General features: G+C 37.0%; 1 protein-coding gene across 1 annotated transcript in view; it reads right to left on the reverse strand.

The window, feature by feature from the left end:
• NWD2 (NACHT and WD repeat domain containing 2) overlaps window positions 1-12,261 on the reverse strand; it is a 61,208-nt gene that overhangs the window by 20,852 nt on the left and 28,095 nt on the right. Inside the window, exon 3 of the mRNA XM_009321399.1 lies at window positions 10,349-10,465. Coding sequence (XP_009319674.1) covers window positions 10,349-10,465 — 117 coding nt within the window. The remainder of the gene's footprint in view (window positions 1-10,348; window positions 10,466-12,261) is intronic.

The following is a 12,261-nucleotide window of genomic DNA, read 5'->3' on the forward strand; positions in this document are numbered from 1 at the left end:
CACTCTTTCTCCTGTCTTCTACATTATTATGAATCACCAGTTTAGTTCATTCTGTTGCTTTTTCCTTCACCGTTTGTCATTGCTGGGTCTTTGATCTCCCTGAGCATGGGTGCAGGTGAGAAAAGTGGTCAAAAAGAATAAAATTAGGAAAGAGGTCTGTGAATAAAGGTAGGGTAGAGGAAGGACTGGAGAAGATTTTACCTACCTCTGGCTATCGATCTGAGCGGCTCACTCACTGATTCTCCTCCAAACCATTTTGGAGGTACCATTCTCACTTTGCTCTGTTTTTGAAATGGGGTGGGAGATTTCCTGACAGGCATGTATATTTTTCCTCTCACAATAAAGCTCAGGACCTTGCAGGTAACTCCTACTGCAGTCCAGATTCCTGTCAACTCTCTGACAGGTCCCATAACACTTTATAACAGTGGAGCTGGGTAGAAAGACAAACTGCAAGGGCTAGGTTTAATAAAAGACTTTAGCACACAGTCCAGACTGAAGTCAATAATCTTGTCTGGAAATCACTACTCTTCCTATAGGGAGTGGGAAATGTACCTTTCCTGGAAACAGCAAGGAGATCAGTCTTGTCTTTTAGAGGAGGGCACGGTGGTGTAACCTCCCCTACTGTGTAAAATAATCACAACACTCACCCAAGCAGGGAGGAACTGTGAAAGGGTTTGAAATCCTGTCTTGCATCGCATAGGTGAAGGCTGGCTTCTCCTGCTGTTGCTGTTTAATGTGCCTTACTGAGCATCCAGGGATACAGGCATCATGGAGCCAGAAAGGAAGAAGGTACTCTGAGCCTATCAGTGTAGTCAGCTGGGAGGACAGGGCACTGGCTTCTGGACACCAGCCCCAGGAGTTAAAAACTAGGACTCTTCTGCATCCTTACTGCCCTCTTTGGTATGCTTCATATGTAAGAAAGGATGCTGCCTCATGCTGCACCCATGCACCCTCTAAAAAGAAGGGGCCATATCTTTGTTTTCTGGGAAACATGATGCTGATAATCTTTATCAGAAGGGCTGCTTAGTTTCTAAATTCTTGTTTTGGGATGGTATTTAAGTGATAAATGATGAGCCAAAGAGCTTAGATTTAAGGTAGTGTTGAGCATGGCAAGAAGAGATGAATTAGGCACCTAAGGGATTAACAGAGAGGCATCTGGTCTGTAGTCACCACCAAAGTTGCAGCAACTGAGGAGGCAGTTTTAGGACTGCAAAACCTATCCAAATCCTACTGTAAGCACATACACACACTCTTTATTGGAAATAGACCTATATATTTATGCTTTTCTGTAACATAATTAAGCTGTGTTTCTCAGTAACGTATATAGCCACTATAAAGGTATTAGAAAGTGTTAATTAATGAAGAGGCAGAGATCACTGAAGGCATAATGGAGTTTTTAACACCCCTCCTGATTTTAGGAAAACTGAAGCTAGTTGTAACATGATACGAGATTTTGCTGCAAATTCCTTTTTGCTGGTTTTTTTTCCTTCTTACTAGAGCTAAACACATTGGTATTCATTGAGTCTATAAATGAAAACCTAATTTTGTAATTAAATGTCAAGAAAATGATTTCACAACTTGCATAGAATAATACAGTCCCCATGAGCCTGATATGACCCATGACTGTGTAGTGTGTAGTGAAGCACCTGAAACACCATTAATAAACATGTTTTGCAGGGATATAAAATAAATGAAGGCCCAAAGGCAAATTTTTAGCATAAGGGACGTTAGCTCTAGCAGATTATAATGCTACCTCTCTATAGCACCCAGAATTTAGTGTTTATCACAGTATGCAAAACAAGTAGCATAATGTAACATCAAATCTGCTTTGCAAGTACATGTGGAATGGCCTATATTATTTATTTTGACTAGTTCCTGGATTTTGATGGCTTTTATTTGATGTCTGTATCCTTATGTGCCAATTGTAACGAAACATTCTTTTCTCCAAGCCAGCTGGCATAGGTTTCAGAGCTTGTTATTTGGGACAGTTGGTGGCTGGTACTCTCTGAACAGATACTTTATCAATCTAGTCCTTCAAAGATGAAAAGAAATTATTAGATAATTCCTTGCACAAGAAGAGACACATCTAAAGAGAGTATAATTTTCCCCCCCCAACAATGCTAGCAGTATGATGGCCCAGTAAACTTAAGACTGATATGGTCCCTTCGGTATGTTCTTAAATTATTTGCATGTGTTCCCTACTTTTCACATGCTTGGAGGGGAAGAACCAGTTTTTCTGGTTTATTAAAATATTATAAATTTGTAGGAGGCTAGAAAGGACAGTACCATAGTTGCAGGATGAAAGGAACTAATTCCTATGAAAGGAACTAATAATCTAAACTGTAGTAACAGTTAAGGAGAGAAAGATCTTCAGAAAAGCTGAACTGAAGGAAAAAGAGTAAAGCAAGCACTGTGATAATAGAGATTAAAGCTTTCCTTGGCTTCATAAACCACACCCCTTACACACTTGAAAAAGATTGCAGCTGATAAAGAATAGCATTATTTAGAGTATTCAGTGTCAACAATCTTTACAGTTAATTCACATCACCAAATATTACAATGAGAATGCTAACCCTAATAATGTAATTTATATTAAATATAAATCCATCTTTTCATAAAGGCACCTTCGGAATTGCCACATTTCAAAAACTGTTGTTCTGCAATACTACCCAATATTAGTTTTCCATTTACAATACAGATGAACAAAATTGCCTTTATAAATCCTCTTAGCTTTCACTTACCATGCTTCTTCAAGAACGAAATAGGTTAAAGTAAAACCTTACCTATAGTAGCTTTCTATTGGGATATCTTCATGCCTTTTCTAACACTAATTTTTAACTAAAAGGTAATCAGACCTAAAATTAATGGTAAGTGTACAAGCACTAAATACTAAATACTGCCTGCAGGTAATAGGTAAAGTCATTAGCTAAATGTTTAAATATTCTGTAGCAAATCCCCATGGGAAATGAATGAAATATAACAAAGAACATCAGGTCATGACACTTCTCTCAATAAAAACACTATCTTCCCTACGCCATGCAATGGCATGACCGAGAGGCAGAGTATACGCTCTGCAAAAGTATGTGGCCAGGCGATGCGCTGATTCTCCAGCCACGAGTAGCGCTACCATTCTAAATTCTTTTTAAACAGTTTTAAGCATTAAAATAATTTCTATACTATGCAAAATAGTTAACAAGAAAAGAACATGTAGTTTACTCATAATAATTGCAGTCTCCATAGCATTCTAAGCAAGTATTCTCCACTTCATTTTTTCGAGGTGGAATGGAATAAAAAGTTACTCTGTGAGGTTTTCCAGTTATGAAAGAAAGAAGCATATGATAATTACCTGCTACATGGCATGCTAACAGAACAGTAACTCCAAAAAAAGCACCTTGCACTAAAAGCAAGTATTTTAAGAGAAAAGAGGCAATACCTTATGGATGCGTACCAGTATCACTATGAAGAACACTGATACTGTCTCTTATTTCACTTCTGTAAATTAGTAGTTTTCATTGCAGAAAAAAGGATTCTGTGAAATTATACACTCTGATTATCTTAAAAAAACAGACCAGCTACTGCTAGCTGGATTTAACAATAATCAGACTAAAAAGTGAACTAGTTACTTTGTGGGTAGGTGTTTATTTCTGGGTCCGTTATTGGAGAACGAAAGGATCCCTGAAGTGAATCTCTGTATTTGAGAAAAGGGAAGGTATACACCCTAGGTGCAAGCGATAGCATTAAGACTTCTCCTTGAACTTATCAACTGCCTGCTAAATACTGTAAAGTATGCTCTTTCTTTACACAGAAATAGAATTGCAAGGTTTAGGATTTTTGCCACCCCCCACCCCAACTTCTGCAGAATGGCCAATGTTGGCTTTCTGATCTACAGTTTAATTTGTAGAATACACCATTACATCTAGCTGATTACAATACTACCTTAGAAGATGGTTTGGTAAAGCTCTTGAGGGTCAAGAGAAAATAAATCTCATAAATCTCATGCAGCCTATTTCTTCCTCTACACATTATACACAGAATGATGAAAATTTGAGATCATGCTAATCTTGTTCTCACTAATATGGTCATTTATATTAAATATAATACTTTCTGGAAAAATCTTTCTGGAAGGCAGCACCAAAAATTTTATTTATTGTCAAGAAAAAGAAATACAGTGACTTAGCAGAAAATATGTAGTCTTCTGACTGTAGGCTGAAAATGCAGGCTATTTTAAGACTACATCAAAAACCATGCAGTTTCTATGTTCCATGGAAAAGTTGCCTGATGAATCTTGTAGCTATTTTCAATGGGATATGTTTAAAAAATGGGTAAGCATTTTTAGACCCTAGATTTTAGATTTAGAGAATCAGAGATGATTCACAGGAAAATACATTCCGAGCCCTAAAGCAGATCAAGGAACTCACTTACAATAGCTTAATCATATATCACCCCGTGCTTGATTCCACTCTGTGTGTATGTGTGCTCTTCAGAGACAAACAACGTGGAAAGGGATATACACCCTTTGCCTGTTAGTCTGGAGGCTGTGAAAGAAGACCAAGGCTTGCTGAGGGGAAAGTTGCATACCATGTCTTTAAAATGGAATCACTTTTTATATTTTGAAGGATTTAAAAAAATGTACAAAGCTCTACTTTGATATTCACAGAAAAATCTTTCCTGTTGGCCAAGTCCACCTAAAACAGGATTAGTGTCTGCAGACATATACTTCACTTCAGATTAATGCCACAAGTCCTGTGGAGCCATTCCTGATACGCTGTATGACCCCAAACCCACTTATGTTAGAGGGAGTTCTTATTTGGACGGGTTTTGAATCAGATGTGGAGTGAGAAGAAAATTCATAGTTTGATATTTTTTTCTTGGAATATACTTTATTGGGAGAGGTGGTCTGTTGTGCCACGTCTGGTTCCAGCTATCTCTCCTCATTCACTTAAAAACTATATATAGAGCTGCTTGCTTGAGGAAAATTAAATTCTGAAATGTACCAAGCATGTGTAACTTCTGCTGAATTCCTAAAGAGCACTGGGTGCTTAGCATTCCCCCTAAACTGTCTGTTTTACTATAGACACATTTGACTGACTTTAGCTTCCCTAACTTAAAATGTGTGGCAATTTTCCTAGGAGAGCAAAAGCAAAATGTAACTAACTCAGGTGTTCCAGAACCTGTATATATTCAGTTTTCACTTTAGGAATAAACCCTAAAGTAACATCAGAACTGAAATGGGAGTTGAAGAGATTCAGCAGAGCTGGTGTAACATAATTTGGAATTTTCTCTGAGCTGGAATATGCTCAGAATTAATTATCAAACATTTGTACTAAGCAGAGAAAACCAAGTAGCAGTGTACTTCATGGAACGATTAAAGCATGCATTGTACTGTAGGAACAACAAGATCCAGAGATGTAAAAAACATTTCACTCCTCAATTTACCATATTTCATCTTCAATTTCAGGGTGATTTAAGGATATGCCAAATATTGTAAATTGCTAATGTTCTTTTAAAATCCTACTGGAATCCCAATTTTATAATGTTAGGTCTTTTTTAGTAGTTCATTAATGCTGAAATTAACAACAAGCTGTCAATAATTTGAGAGGGATAATGTAAATTGCAGTGTCTGTTCAGAATAGGTAGAAAACATTTTTATTATTCTTTGGACCAGATGATTTGAATGATGGGTGGGGAGAATCTCCTAGGTTTGTACAAACCCAAACATATTTAATTGAGCAAACCGTTACAGGCAACAAACTAACATTTCATTTCCATTTCTCCTTTTCATTTTACAATTTTTCAGGATGTAGTCATGCAAGAACAGCAGTTCAGGCAGAGTCTGTGTGGTGCCGCACAGATGGAAGAGAGCACCCACGTGTTATAACTTGCAGGGTGTGTTTGAAGAGAAGTGCGGAGAAGCCTGCCAGTTCTCTCAGCTGTACTAGGGTGTAATAAACAGCAGGTTAGTACTGGAGTATTAGTTAGGGAACCCCAATAAAAGGGCAGTAAACTTATTCTGCAAATAACCACTATACACTAACGACACCCTAAGTAGCTCAAGGCCTTAACTGATATCAAGCACTGTACCTGGGTTCCTAAAGTAGCAGTCTAACTCCCTAGCGTCTCCTTACTGTCATCCAGAAGATGACTCAGATATTACTGGAAGTACCTATATCTTTCTATTAGTTGTTAAAGGTGTCAAGACTAGGTCTGTAATAGATGAATCCCGTTCACGATCAGCACCAGTTGTGGGATGATAATTGTCACTCTACCATCCTGTTTGTATTGCCATCTCTTATGAATTTACTAGGAAATGTAGCCCAACAAAATGTAAAGGTTCCGGTGATGCACTGAATGTATTTTGTCTTTGGTATCGTTATGCATTGCAGAGTTTAAGCAGTTCACAATTTAATAAATATACTGCATTTCAATCTCCCCATGTAGATTTCAGAGACAACCAGTATAATTTCTGCATAAAATTCGTATGGAAAGTATTTTTCCCACAGAAATAGTAGTTTTCTCCTCAGAAATAAATCTTGATAAATTATTCTGTAGATCAAAAATAGCATGCTATGTATTTACCTACAGTAAAGGCTATGAGTTTTTAAATGATCACGTATAACAGGCACTGATTTTACACAGCAAAAAACCAACCAAACAAAAAAACCAACCTAACCAAGACCCAAAGAACTCCCTGCTCTCTTAATTGGATCAAGTGTTGATAGAGCTCAGGCAGTAGGTAAGAGGGGGACTGTACATTCCCAAAGACAGTGTCACAGGAAATGAATTACCCATTTTTTCCAGAACTGCTTCCTCCTTTGTGTTTATGAATATGTGTTCATCTGGATTTTGTTGTTTCGTATCTGAAGAAAAGCTTAGGACTTCCAACTTAGGCACTGCACTAATTTAAGAACTGAATTTCATTTTCTTTCCATCTGATACCACAATGCAGGCACAAAGTGCCATAAAGAAACACTCTCTAAAATCAATCCATATCTGCTAGTTAATTCTGAATAGTCCCATTTAATCCCAGATCTGTGTCTGAATTGAAAAGGCGGTAATTGAAAAGTAAAAAAAATACCCAGCTGAATGGAAGTGGCACATTTTATAGAACTTTCTCAAGAAATGGGAAGTTGCCCAAAGCCTGCAGTGCCAAAGTCAGTTTTTAATTATGTTACTATAAATTAAAACTAATTATGCCTGTTGGAGTAGAATCATCTTCAATTTGTGTTGTAAATGAAATAAACCCCATCCCACTAAGGTACAACAGAGCAAAAAACAAATGTGCATAAAGAGATTTCTGTAGTTTTGCCAGTCTAGTCACTGAGAGAGCTATTACTCTGGCCCATACTTGGAAAACCTGGAATAAATATTGAAGTCATTGGCTCACTGCAACCTCTTTGCTAACTGTTTTGTTCTGTTTAAAATTTCTGATTTGGCTTGCTTTCTTTCCTTAGTAACAATATCAGGCAGGCAATTCTTAACAGCTTCAAGATTCTGAGCTGCTAAAATATGCAGCAGTGGTACACGACGAGGTTTCCTTCACTGTCAGAGATTTTAGAACATCTATGTCTAAGGACACTGGGTGTTGCTACAGGAAAAACGCCATGCCCTTCTGTTCCAACTCTGTTTTTTCATCAAAGGGAAGATAAAAAGTAGAAAAATAAACCCAGAAAACTAAATTTAGTCACGTAAGATGGAAGCTACCCAAACTCTTTAGAGATCTGGGCCAGCGTGTGCTTGTGAAAAACAGTGTCATGACAGCATCAAACCCAGCCCAGACTCAGTACTCCAAGCGCCGGCTCTTTACGGTCAAGTGCTGAGGACGGCCTTTGTTTCCCAGGGCTCTGAAGCTAAGTAACAGTGAGGCAAGCAGGTGAATGAAACAGAGCCAGCGAGATGGTTGTAAAAGTACAGAACAACACATGCTACAGCTTGCTCTTTGTCTAATCTTTGGCATGGAGAGAAGTGATCTCCAGCCTTCACAGCAGGCAGTGTTTTGTATCCTTCCTGTCCCCACGGAATTCTGTGGTTTCAGTTCGCTAAATCTTTAAAATTCTTTCCTTAAAAGAAAAAATAATCAAGGACTTGCAGTTTTTTCAGAACTCCTCTCTGCCTTATTATGACAAGTCTAAGAAGTAGAGTTCACTTAGCTACGTTTAGGTATAGAGGAGAAATCTACCTTTTCTAAATTATTTTCTTAGCAAATATATTATAGAAGAGAAAATTTGGAATAGCAAAGGCATGGTCTTAAAATTGTTTTCCATTGAAGTCTAACATCAAAACACAGGTTAATAAGTTGGAATTAAAGCTGTCAAAGGAGAGTGGCAGGTGTCCTTTGATGTCTGAACGACAAGCTTTTCCACTACCCTTCCAGTTGCAATAAACAAGTGACTATGGAGAGGACAATCAGTAGTCTATCAGTAGTAAACAGAGCAATGTTTTTTTACTTTCAGACCAATCCTTGAAAACTTGTAATAAAGACATGTAATAGCAAAATGCTTGTAGTTTAGTAAAACTTACACTAACAATTAGTACACTAATTGACAAAATTAGTTAAGTAGGATTAGGCACATTTACTTGAAAACATTCAGCCTGACGGATAGATACTGAACGAGTCTGTCTTTTGCCCTGTCTGCGCTGGTACTTCTACAGCACTAGAATGAAACTGGAACTGAATTTATCTAATGTAGGCAGCATATCTATTTTTTTCTCTGCAAGCACTTTGTCTTAAAATAATGTTGGTTGTCTTCTTAAACACAAATAAAGAGTTTTATAGAGGTTAATTTAACTTAAGACTTATCCTAATATCCCTGCAGTCCTACAACTATGCATAGAAAAATAATTGTCATACATCCCCCATTTATTTCTCACAAAGATGGAGCCTCAAGAGAGCTGATAAAGAATTAAATATGTTTTGGAATAATATAAATATTTAACTTTTAGAGAAGTATCCTTGATCATAGCAAATGCTACTCATTGTGGCCATTTTTATACTTTCACTGAAGTCGCCCTTGCACATAGTACTTCTCGTATACAAAATAAACCTGCATTCTTCCCAAATCATCTTGTCTTTTGTTTTGATGCTTTAATAGATGCTGGCAAGTATGCCGTATATACCACTGAATAGCCAATCTCATTAGAGAGATTCCCTATCTAGATCTACCCAGAAAGTTAAAGAACAGCCTTACTCTTCACAGATAAAGAGGATATGCTACTCTCTAAGCAGCTGGGAAAAGGTATTTATCAAAAGTCATAGATTTTTTGTCTATGCACTAAAAACTAATACAGTCAGCATACCATGCACTAAACTGGTATTTAAATATTTTTCAAGTTAACTATGTTCATCTTAAAACCTGGTACAAATCTTTCTAAGCACAGAAGAAAGAGAAAAAAATGCACTACTCTGAATTGTATATTTAATATAAAATCAGTGACAGCAAAATCTATTGTATATGATTCACTGGAAGGGGGAAAAGCATACCTGGCAGGACTTTATATATACAGCCTACTCCCAGTGCCTTTCAGCTATTAGAACCCTACACAATGTTTGGCATGACTTCATAAATTCATACTGCTTCAGCTGTAAAAGCTGTGAGGGATAGCTGAAAACTGTTGAGCTTGATGTAAAACAACAGGTTCATCTACAGAAAAAGACCTCTCTGACATTAAAATAAATAAGTAAAGCTTTATAAGCCACTCGGTTCAGTCTCTCCTTTAGGCCTAATAGGAAAAGCCAGTGAAGATCTTTTTTGCCAGCTTTACTGACTCTTGAAGAATCCTAAAAGCAGCGCTTGTTCTGGCAACAGTAAAGAGAAGGCAGAAAGTAGGAAAAACACAAAGAATCAGAGCCTCCTCAGGTTTTCACCGACCTCCAGTCTTTTCACGCTCTAATACCTGGCATCCTAACTTGTCCTGGGTTTATGGTACAAAACAGCAAAATGCAGACCAGAGCAGATAGTTCTTCGCTGCTGCTATGCTTTTGTAGGTCAGTCCTTCTAGGCCAGCCAATAATGCATGTGTGAGAAGTGCCAAGAATTAATTAATGGTGGCCTCCTTAAACAAGTAGTCCATACTTCTGTTGTGATAGTAGTACAGTCATACCTTGTGGTTTCTAAACCCATCTTGCTATGGGGCCTGATCATGAAAGATCCTTCTTTCATCTCCACTGAGTAATCACTGTTAATGTACAGTGCTGTATAGGGAAACGTTTGGATGCAGTATAGCAAATGTACAGTGAGGAATATCAAATATTGTAGACAGAAGAAAAGAATAAATTTGTTACTGAATCATGCGTGAATCAATGCTAACATTATATTTTTGTTGTAAAGTAAAACATTATTTTTATACCCACAACAAAACATGGACCTGCAGAACTTTTCAAGCAATCTTCTAACAGCTTCATACGAGTCTTTTGCAGCTCAGGACTGTCCCATTCGTCTGCTTCAACGCCCCAGTATAAGTCTATGACCTGGAAAATAGTATGCAACATTGTTACTTTATCATATGCCCTTTCTACCTACCAAATTAAAAATTAGTTTTATCAACATTTTGTGTACTGCTAAGCATGGCTCTGCAGTGCAGTAAAAGGCAATAAGGTCTATATCCAGTCCTTATGCAGACCGGCAGGATTTTCTTAGGTAAATGACAATTCAAGCCTCTTATTTCCCCTCCCAGATAGTCCCTCCTGGGACAGTGTCTCATTTCATATTCATATTTTTTTGCAGCGATTAGCATGACAAGACCTTGATTTGATGTAGTCTTTATTTGCTACTAGATTGCATATAATGGATAGGTAAGAATAATGACAAAAGCATTGATAAAATCCTGGCTCCATGGAAATTAATGGGAGTTTTGCTGTGGATCACAGTCAAGACCACGACTTGACACCCTGTGTCACTTGTATCCACAGGATATAAACTCATGCTGTGCACATGGCTCAAAAGAAAGAATATGTGCGGTTCTGTAATACCGTACTTCCTTTGTTAGCTGGTCTTTGTTACTTTGGAAGCAGAGATTGTATAGATATGCAGTGGCAGACAGCTTGCTGTCCAGCCTTTCATCTGTAGCTAGACTCAGTTTTGTGATGGTAATTAGTTGCAAACAAACTCCTGGAAGAAACTGAAATATGGATGTTAAACTTATTTGAAGAAATTAAGTGATGAAGTGTGATTTCACTACGCATTTTCACTAAAAGGCTGAATTCTTACTGTGGGAAATTGAATTTAAAAGAATAGGGATCATATGTACGCATTTCTTTTGGAACAAACCTTATGGTACATGCTACTACTCTCTCATTTAAGCTGCTATTGATTGTTAACATCATGTGTATAACTTGAACAAAAAAAAGTCCAAGTGCATAGTTAAAAAAAAAATCAAAATTGTATTAAGACATGAATATATTACAATATTGTTTATTATAATATTATTTGTACTGTGGAAGCACTCTGCTGTTTCCATAAGAAACAGAATCACAAAACTAGCTGTTGTCTAAACAGATCATAAAGTCAGCCTGAAGACCTAATATAAGAACTAATAATGCGTTGATATAAAAGTAAAATTCACGAGTTTACAGCTGATTTACAGAATTAATCTCCTTGGAAAATTTCTCATAAAAATAAATGCCAAGGTTTTAAGACCTAATCCTAGAAGTAGTTATGCCTATGTTTAATTTCACTACCAACAGTCTCGTTGGTTATTTCTGCCAGAAAAGTTTGGGACGCGTATAAGTGTTTGCTGGAGTAGGCACACTGTTGCCAAACATGAGAGGTAATGTACCGTCTGACTGATGATGATTGAAATAGCCCAATGTATAGAATGCATTGTAGCTTACACTGCCAAGAAAATATACTTAATATCTTTATTTTTTACAGAAACTCGGTTCCAAAATTTTGCTGGAACAAGCAGCTTCTGCTTTACAAAACTGCATCTCAAACAGCCTTCCTATTTCCCTCATTTGAACTGATTTCTTCTCTGTCCTTTTCTAAATGTCTTTTAGTCTCATTAGGAGAAAAGTGTTCTCTTTTTTCCTCTCTCCCTTCTGTTATTTATCTATATGACTTCATTATTGAACTTCACATTGTATTCAGCTGATTACTTGAATGATGTATGATAGAGCTTAAGTATTCTAGTCATAAAATTAGAGCATTGTAGCATACAGTCAAAAATATTTGAATTACTGGTTGAATGAATTTATTGTGCTGCTCAAGTTCATCTGAAACATAAAAGCAATTTCTATTTTAATTAACTGTTCAGAAATCACGTTAA

The sequence above is a fragment of the Pygoscelis adeliae genome, unplaced genomic scaffold (assembly GCF_000699105.1).
Source record: "Pygoscelis adeliae isolate BGI_AS28 unplaced genomic scaffold, ASM69910v1 Scaffold133, whole genome shotgun sequence".
In the NCBI taxonomy this organism is placed as follows: domain Eukaryota; kingdom Metazoa; phylum Chordata; class Aves; order Sphenisciformes; family Spheniscidae; genus Pygoscelis; species Pygoscelis adeliae.